Here is a 9863-nt window from a genome sequence, read left to right on the forward strand (position 1 = left end):
TGGCTTCACCACCCCCTCTCCCGCAAAGACCCCTGGGGAGTGCACCTCCTCCCCTCCCCCTCAGAGGGCCACACCAAAAAAGGCAGTTTACAGTAACCGGGGAATTAACCCTTTAACTGCCCGTACCTTACATGATGTAATGATGTGGAATACCGACAACAAAAAAAATCACAAAACCATAACAGTATATGACAAAATTAACACTACCATACAGAGCTTGATGGGTGTACAATTGAGCAGTACACAGAAGTATCACCTACCCAATATCACTTACGTGGTAGTAAAGCAGATGCTCTGACCCACATTTTGTCTTTAGGTACAAGAATGCTCAGCTCTCCAAGCATATTACATACTTTCAGATTCATTTCCTCAGTTAATAATCTGAGATGGATGCATAATTTGCCTGATGTAAAGTTACATTCTCCTTGGCTTGTTCTGCTCAATGGCAGCCTGCCCTCTGTACTAGCATGTAACTTCCTTGAGAGTCGATAGAGCAAATATAAAATTAGCTCCGCATTTGCTATCGACTCCCAAGAGATTTCTTGTTCCTTACTTCAGTCTAAGTACTCAAAAGTCAGTTCCTGACAACAGTTCCTGCAACTTTCCCTTAAGTTATTTTCCCTAGATAAGGTTCCAGCAAACAGTAACTCATGTGATTATTAGCACTGTTACAGTCTCTTATTTTGTTTAATTAGTAATTATTTTAAATTACATGGCTGAAGTGCCACTGGATAGCTGTCATTCAGCAATAAAGACTTGTTCTTTAAAAAGCTAGAAATAGGGGCATTTTCAAGAGAACTATAGATCACACAACGAAGAATGTCACACTTTGTTTATATGGTTCATTGAAGATATTAGGAGTAACCTTATTCCTATTTAGAGGAGAACTCTGTTTGCAAATGACCTTCCAGCATCCCATCGGTGAGTTTTCATGGGGATTGACAGAAAGCAAAGAGCAATTCCTATTGTTCATTTGCTCCAGATGAGGGAAGGACTTCCCAAGCATCTGGATGCTGAGCAGGCAGTACTCTTACACAGCTCCCATATTTGTGCAAGCAGAGCTAATCAGAAGATTTATGCTGCATGACCTTGGCCTCGTCAGGTTTATTCCAGGTACCACAGCACAGCTGGAGCACTGGGCCCATCTGTGCCCAGCCACAACAGGCCCAGACAGGGAGTCCAGACATTATTTAATCACACTTAGATTCATCTTCCATGTTTTTCAGAAAGCTGATGAACACTAAGTCCAAATGTAGAGTTATTAATGAATCTTTCCTGATGTCCTCAGTAATTGCCATGGAGTTCCAAAAAGGAAAAACAAACCTTCACAATGCATCCAGCAAGACATCAGGTTGACAGAAGTACTTTGACTTTCTCAGAGAGTACTTTAAAATGTTCATGAACAAGCCCAAAGTGGGTTTTCAAGCTTTCATCAATTAAATCTCACATTGCTGAGCACAGCTCACAGTTCCGCTCTCTTCAGATTTCCCTGAAGCCTTGCTACACCTTCACGCATACCTGCTCCTTCTGCAGTTTCTGTAATATCAGCACATAGGTACACAAGTGGTGAGTTTGCAGTGCCCGGGATGCTATTAATAAAATTGGCATCAAGCAGAGGCCTAGGTGCCTCTCCCCTCCTGTCTGGTGACAGCTCATTTAAGAATGTTCTTTTATTGGAGGTCACAGGAACAAACAATCATTTTCTGCAAAAGACTTGTTGCAATTAGCAGTACTTTCCTTCTGAATCCATCTCAATTAGCTAACTGGAGATGTACTAATTAGCAAGGAAGTAGAATAAATAAAAAAAATAATTTTATTTTATATATAGAACTTGACAGTATAAAGCTTTATCACCAGATTTTACTGAAATCAAGATCCAGGCAGGTTCCATAAGCCACCGCACACACTTTTACCCTCCTGCAAGCAAAGGGGAGGAATCAAGTCTGTTCAAGCTCCTTATCTCACCAGACCTCCCCGAGGATCTTCCTTGGCCAATACCATGATGATCCACTACAATGTCCTACATTGTTAAGAAGGAAGAAGCAGGTAAAACAGGGACTGTAAAGCATGGCCAAAAAGAGTCTTGCTATTTTTTGTTTTGAGGAAGAAAACAGGCAACAACCACAGAACACAAGCACCTTGCCTTTTGACTGAAGACCATTTAAAGAAGTGTCAGGGCCACCAGCTGCATCATGAAAGAGAAGGAGAAGACATCGGTCACATTCTCACTTTTCTTCCAGTTTTCAAAGAAAAGTAGAGCAATGATACAATCTTGTCTGGAGGTCCAAAAGGGATTTGAAGGGAAATCTACAGCTCTCAGGAGAAAGAGGTACTAGGAAAGTTATCTGGAAGTCAGGCTTTACATGCTTAGATGACAAGTGCTGTTAAGCATGGATTATTTTGCAATCTTTAACCTTTTCCCAGATCACTGACAACCCTCCATTAAAACAAGTACTGCGCCTGTAAGCACACTACAGAAGAGCAGAGGGCAAATAAGCACCATTAGTGGTAGGAACCATGTATGTACTTCTAGTGTAACTTCACAATCCCCTAACACTCTAAGATCATAGGATTCTTTCTTTGGTAGCCAAAAGAAACAGCTGTATGCCACTTTCATTAGGACAGCAAAGATAATTCGTTTCCTTATAGGAACTGTCCGTTTACTGTCATTCAAGCACTGATGAAATAAAGGACAAGAAAAGTTTTCACTTTTCAGTCAGTGTGGTAAGACGACCCAAATGAGGTAAGCAATCTACCTTGCATTCTATGCTCTGAGAATGGAAGGGTCTAAATATCAGATATTTTCATAAACAAGCAACTACAATTCTCTTTTTATGCCGATGTCCATGATCTCCGGCCATCTGGGTGAAAACATTACAGGGTGAAGACCTTTTCACCACTTTTCCTCTTCACTGAAGTAATGATAAAAATAGGATTTTTTTTTTTTTCAGAGAACCGAAGTCCAGTTCATGCACGGAACAAGCCATTCCACATTAAAATCCATACAGCACTTTACTTCCCTCAACATTACAAAAGCAATTTGTTCCCAGACAGTATAATTAGTTCACTCTTCACTACTCATATTGAGTTTCCACAGAGAACAGCGTGAACTCCACACACATACCAGACTATTAATGCCACGGTCAGAATTAAGAACGGTTTCAATGTGCTGCAAGTTTTCACTACGACATCCCTCCCTGGCAAACTAAACAATGCCACCTACTGACACCACCAAAATCTGAACTTGGAATTTTTCACTCCCCACCCCCAGACACAGTGCCTAAGATACACAGCAGAGATAGTAAGGAGGTGGCATTACAGTCCAGATAGAGAAATCATACATTGATGCCTGATAACCTAAGATTGATGCCAGTTTTGTTGTACTGTTGTAGCTACTTTCAGGCACCTGATTTTGGTAATTTTACTCCAACTCCTGACCCTGCAACCTGACTGCCAATTGTACACTTCTACAATAAAGGACTGGAGCACACATAACAAAGATAGTTGCGTGAAGTTCACAACAGAATTCCCAGGAAGTTTTAAGTGCACTGTTTCCTCTAGATTTGACAGCCCAGAGAAGTTGAAAGCTGTAGTCCAAGTAACATCTGTCGCTGCTCTTCCAACATTTTGCACACCTTAGGCTTGACAAATAAGATCTATGATCACTCTTGCATCATCCAGCTCCAACAGCAACAAAAATATACCTAAAACGTTTTTATTATTTTACATAACGACGTTGTCAAACAAGAAGTACCTACACAGTCACAAAAGTTCATCACAGTGTATGAACAAGGGTTCTATTGCGCAGCTGTTGCACGTATTCTTTTGCTTGGTCAAAACCAGTCTTTCGTGGCTCTGGAGGAGGAGGAGGACCTTCCACCAACTTCACAAAGTAGTGGCACTTGACGATTTTCATGATGCCATACATGCCTTTCCCATGGTAACGGATCCGCTTTGTATAGTGGCCTTTGCCTGCCAGTGACTCAGCTGAAGGAAAACAGGTGGGGAGGAGAGAAGACTATTCAGTCACAGAATAAACTGCTACATACCTGCAACTGGAACACTGCCTTACCAGTGGATTGCAAATGAAAACTTAATTCAATTAGAGATTCTCTTCTCCATCTTCCATAACATTTAGCAGATTACTGCTACAGAGGAAACCCTGGAGTTTCCTCTGTAACTAACACTTCAGAAGCATCAAAAAGATGCATTTAGAAAGTAAACACATGAAGATAATTAATGTCAGCTGTGCTGCAAGTAGAAAGCATATCTATCTTTAATGTTTCACTAAAGATATTTACTAGAAATTGTATTCCATCCATTTCTGCCAATTTGAAGCGAGAAAGTCTTACTAAGGATAAACTTCTCATAGAGTAGGATGACATTTTTCTGCATTAAAATAAAAAAGAAATTACCTATATGTAAATTTGATTTGAATTCCACATTGTGTTTTCTTACTGCCATTTCCTGAGCCTCTAACAGAACCTGTAACAAGAAGAGAGGGAAGCATTGAGCAGGAAGAGAAGAAGAGCTATTTCTTATCTCTGGATAAGATGAAGAAATTTGCAAGCTTAAGTCAATTACAGAACAGTACATCAGAGACATCAAAATTGTTAAAAATAGACTTATATTTTGTATTACTATGTTCTCTGCACACAAACTGAAAAATTTCAGGTCAACCTTATTATATCTTTGGGAAGGAAAGGAAGTGGGTTAGATGGCTCCCACCAGTAGCTGTCAGTGTATGGACCTTCAACTGATTTAATATCAGACTAGAAACAGACATGGGTAGAAGTCAACTTATGCCGTTCAGTATTTTTGAGCTAAAACTTAATACTACTTAGTCATAATTATGCCAGAAACCAATGCTTTGGCCAAGCAAACAATTTGATACTCCCAACAACTACTGTGTATGAAAAATTTTTATGCTTTAACAGAGTTCAATCCCTTCCCTGACAGTATTCCTCATCACTTATGATTTTGAAGAACTAAAGCACATTGACAGAGCCACAATTCGTGACAGATTCTGCATTATTTACCACGATCTTAAATCCAAAGAACGTTACAGCGAAGGTACCGACAAGTTACTTGTAATCATCAAGAATTTAAAACATTCAGCACAAGCTACCTCTGCATATTCTTAAGTCACAACATTACATGACTGCTACAAGAACGTGGTTTGAATGGGTTCTCACAGGCTTACCAGAAACATCTAAAACCAACACCTGTCACCAGATATTTGGAAAGCTTTCTTGAAACTTGGTTTGTTAGAGAATGCTCCCACATACCTCTTTGATCACCTTTGCTCCCTTTTTATCATTAAATTCCAACTGAGCAAGAGCTTGGTCAATGGACATTCCTTTAATCTGCAATTAAAGTGTTAAAGTTAACTAGTGCAATTACAAATGCTCCCCTTCTCTTATTCAGAAGATAGTATTTAAATTATTTTGCTGTTACAAAGAACAAATCAGAAGACTTCAGCTTGACATTTCCTCAGTGCAATATCTTACATACAGTGCTTCTCAGCTAAACGTTGAACGATCAATTATTCAACTTTTTCCCTTTTTTCTGAGAGTGAAAAAACAGCACATTACTTCAGAGATCCCCGGGTACACATTTGAAAACATATTAAGATAAAATAGTTAACTCAAACCACAGACAACTGCTTGCTGCACAAGTGATCCTCAGTACTCTATCATAAAGATACTGATTGCACTCTGAGCGAACTAGACAGTTAAAGCAAATACAACAATTAAATTCTAAAATTCACAACAAATAAGTACTTTTGCTTACCAGTTTTGCCAGATACCACATCTTATCTTTGCTGTACTTTATTTCCCTCCGACAATGATATATTTCCTAGGTGCATCAAAGAGAGGACAAGTAATTTTGCTGTGAGAAAAAGAATGAAGCGTACATGCCTACTCTGCAATGTATGTTCTTTCTAGGAATAGAAGAAGCTCTCCCTGTTACTCATACCTTGAACATACCAAGTCAGGCATACTGTTGCCATTGTAAATGGAAAGCACTATAAAAAACTTAAACAACAGTTAACTTTAATACAATCTTGTAAGCATTTAATTATTTTTTAAATAGAGATCTTGGAAATTTATTTTTTCCCTTATCTTTTTGTTTGCTCCTCCCCACCTTTTGAAGCAGCCTAAGCCCATTCAGTGTTAAGAATGTCACTGTGCCATCACATTATCTTGCTGGGGTAGCAACTCAACACCAAACGAATTTAATTAGCTCTTCAGAAGTGAGGAGGGCTTTGAGTTTGACTGACATGACGAGGTGTCTCCAAAGAGCTATTTAACATTATTACTGTACCAAGAGAGAGCAAAAGCAGCTAGTAAAATTTAACATCAATACAAATTTGAAGGACGTGGAATCTTTTACGCACAGCAAAAGAATTGATTTAAGTGAGCTGGTTGGTAACTCTATTTTCATGTATATATTGCACTAGTCAGCACAGTGCACAGCATGTATTCCTAATTCTAGGCCACAATATTGATAGAAATGATAGATGCTAATGGTTCACAAAAGCATATCAGAAAAAAAAAGATGATTCTTGTGAGACGCAAATGATTTATTTTGCTGAGCAGCACGTCTAACAGAGTAAACAAGGCATTACTTCCCAAGTGCAATTAAAAAAAAATGAAAATCCAAGACATCAGATTTCAAGAATGAGGAAATATCAAGAAATTCACCTAAAACTCTCCTTGGTTAAGGTGTAGATAAAGCAGTATTGATTACTCCCTTCAGTGACCAAAGACTACACTTAACTTTCCACAAGTGACTCCAATTGAAATACTTGCTTCTATTCACACTTATCTGTACTTCCCAGTTATAAGATGATCAAGAAGACAGGACAGGTAAAAACATGCATGAACTTGCTATCATGGAAAACTAGCATCATCTGTTATGACTACCTTTAAAAAAAAAAATCATGTTACTTAAACTGACTTCTCCAAAAGTTGTCTTGAATGCTATCAGGCCTTCACCGATTTTACACTCTTTGCTTCAATTTATGGTTTAGTAAACACAAGTTACTGTGCAACAGACTGAAGAACAATTCCACTGTACAGTGTATACAAAATGATTTTGTAAGGAAAAGAGATTTCTGCCATCACATTCTTCGCCTGACTCTCATGACTGTCCCCACACTTCAGAATCCCTCACACATATCAAACAAATGAAGCAACCATTATGAGAGTAGACAACCTATGAATAGCACCATTAAGAGGGAGGCCACAGCAAGAGGAAACAGTATCAAACCTCAGAGAATCTATAAAGCAGAGAAATCAAGAAATTAGAAGGGCATGCACTCTATTTTACTTACAGTAAACAGGCACCATTAGTTCCACTGCTAAAGGAAAGTTACACTTGTGGTTTTATGCAGAAAAAACAATCCAGCTGCTTTCTTTCCTAGTTACCTACTGCTGGTATGAACAGCACAAGTGTATAATGAGACATTCTTGGTAACTTTCATCTCTTCGTAGTTCACAGAATTCTACAAGCAGAGGATGGCATCTTTGCAGTTTGCAACACACTAGGCAGATGATCAGCTGCACAGCAGCTTCAAGTTCCAACATAAGTTAGAAATGGAGAACAACCAAAGCGATGTTAACTCCTACAATTTTAATATATGAAACAGACTAAAATCTTAAATAATCAATGAATAAGCAACCAGACTCATGCCTTGTGGAGTCATCCAGAGACAGAGACAATCTGTTCTGAAATTGCTAAACACAAACATGTAAAGAAATTCACAGGTGTGTGCTTACAGCTGGTCTGCGAGGTTCCCCAGGCAGCTGGGGAGGGTAGACAATCCTGTTCTTTTTCTCCCACTTCCCAAGTTTCTGCAGGGATGTACTTGTGTGGATGCACGACAGCGGGAAAACACTACCAGCTGCAAACCACCTGCAAGACAACACCACAGTCACTGCTGCTGAACATAAATAAAAGTTCTTTGTCCCTGTACAGATTATCTGAAAAAATTGTGAACTTACTTGTTTTGACAAAGAGAACTGACGCATTAACAATGTTACTTGAAAGCAGTCAAAAGTCCTTTACGGTTTACACTGAAGGTTTTTTTTAATTTAACAAAAAGCTTCAGGCTTCCCAAAGCATGCCAAGTAGCTTAAGTTACATTTGTATAGCATCAGATTTCACAGCGCCCCCTGATCAACACACAGACATCATTACCTCTCTCTTTTCTTGGATGCGGTTCATTACTTGCATTAACAACTCATGTCTTGTAATTTTCTCAAGACTAACCAATACTCATTTAACTTTTAGCAACAGACTTTCTAATAGCAATAATTTCTAGCTTTTCAAGGGACTGAGAGTGAAGAAGAAAGCATAGAAAGTGTGTAAGCATTTATCCTGTCTGAAATTTGAAAGGGAAAATAATCTCAGCTTTCAAAATGCAAGGAAATCAATGTAAGATAGCTGAAAGTAAATAAAAAACTTTCTACAGCTTCCAGTCAGTTTGCTCACTCACGTTCAGAAAGACCAAGCTGCATTTTGCCCCCTGCTGACCAGGCAGAGCAGTACGAGGCAGCTGCTCACAACGACAAGAAATCGATGAGTTCAAAATGAGATATTTGGAGCTTTAGCAAGGCTCAAACAGCTCTGTGTGGCTTGTCAAGTTGTGCAAAACCTTTTAAAATGACTGGCAAGCAGAACACAGTGATTATCTTCACAAAAGCGCTGCACACCTTAGGAAGTGTTCACATTATCAACAGGGAATAAAATGCTACGTAAATGTAACATTATGCACTTATTTCCCCAGTTATTTACCAAAACCACAGTTTACCATCACCAGACATAACATCATCGATTAATACAGGACAATATTTGACACGCACACGAATATCACTTTGCAGTTTCACAGCCTAACAGTGAAATAAGCATTACATGTTCTGCTGATACCTGGAAGGTGAGTCCTGACAGACTGAGAAACCTTACAGTCCTTATCTTAAGGCAATCCAGAGAACAACTCTATTTATCATAACTCCAGGAGAGGAAAGAGAACACGAACACATTGCAAGGAAAAGAAAGTGACAAGCAACAGAATTTTTTATGCTTTACACCCAAAAGGTTCTTTTAAGTAGGTTTTACACTCCATGACTTTACTGGAAGAAACATACAAAAGCAACAGTTGGGAGACATACAAAATAGAAGAACTGACCAGGGAAAGTGATTCAGCTGAACTGAAGGACAGTAACACAAGAACAACATACGCCTTCATTTCTTTTCCTTCAGTGACAGACCTCCGTGACTGACCTCCACAGGCTCTGGCAGAGACCAAAGCCCTGCACTTTGAGCATCACACACTCAGCTCTTTTGGAAGTGGGGATGCAGCAACCAGCACTGCCCAACATGCCTATGCAGCCCCTCCAGACTGAAGGGTCGGCCACTGGAGGAGAGCAGCCAATGGGGAGAGCGCAGTCGGATACAGGAGATGCCAATTTACTCCTCTGAACCATGCATCCAGAGAAAAATTTATGTGCGTGGCAGAACGGGGCCAAAACAGAGACCCTAACCGTGCCACAGAGCCGGAGCGCACAGGAAGACGGGTACAGGGACGGGGAGCGCCCGACGCCCGCAGCCCCCACCCAGGCCTGCGACAGGACAGCAGAGCCCCGGACTCACCTCTCCGGCCGCGCCCAGCCAAGGAGCCCCCGAACCCAGGCGCTACCTGCAAGGAAGAAACGAGCTGAGCCCGGGGAAGAGCGGGCGATACCTGCGGAATACCGCAATCGTCCCCTCACGCTCACCCGCACCTCCCGCACACCACGCCGCCATCTTCCCCGTCTCGCTTTACGGCGGCCGCTCCTGGCGCATGCGTATCGAAGCGG

The 9863-nt window shown here is 40.3% G+C and overlaps 1 protein-coding gene across 7 annotated transcripts in view; it reads right to left on the reverse strand.

The window, feature by feature from the left end:
- MRPL22 (mitochondrial ribosomal protein L22) overlaps window positions 1–9860 on the reverse strand; it is a 25583-nt gene extending 15723 nt beyond the window's left edge. For 5 of the 7 annotated variants that reach the window (XR_002442852.1, XR_002442850.1, XR_002442851.1 and 2 more), the window contains exons 1-7: window positions 9783–9860; window positions 9658–9703; window positions 7785–7920; window positions 5794–5859; window positions 5289–5366; window positions 4416–4485; window positions 3759–3987 (exon numbers count right to left, since the gene is read on the reverse strand). Coding sequence is in view for 2 of the 7 variants with exons in the window: in XM_021410631.1 (XP_021266306.1) it covers window positions 3776–3987; window positions 4416–4485; window positions 5289–5366; window positions 5794–5859; window positions 7785–7920; window positions 9658–9703; window positions 9783–9810 (636 nt within the window). In the remaining 5 variants the exon portion in view is untranslated. Of the gene's footprint in view, window positions 1–2884; window positions 3988–4415; window positions 4486–5288; window positions 5367–5793; window positions 5860–7784; window positions 7921–9657; window positions 9704–9782 lie in introns of those variants that run through there. The other 2 variants (XR_002442853.1, XM_021410632.1) reach the window with 2 other exon arrangements.

This window comes from Numida meleagris, chromosome 12 (assembly GCF_002078875.1).
Source record: "Numida meleagris isolate 19003 breed g44 Domestic line chromosome 12, NumMel1.0, whole genome shotgun sequence".
In the NCBI taxonomy this organism is placed as follows: Eukaryota; Metazoa; Chordata; class Aves; order Galliformes; family Numididae; genus Numida; species Numida meleagris.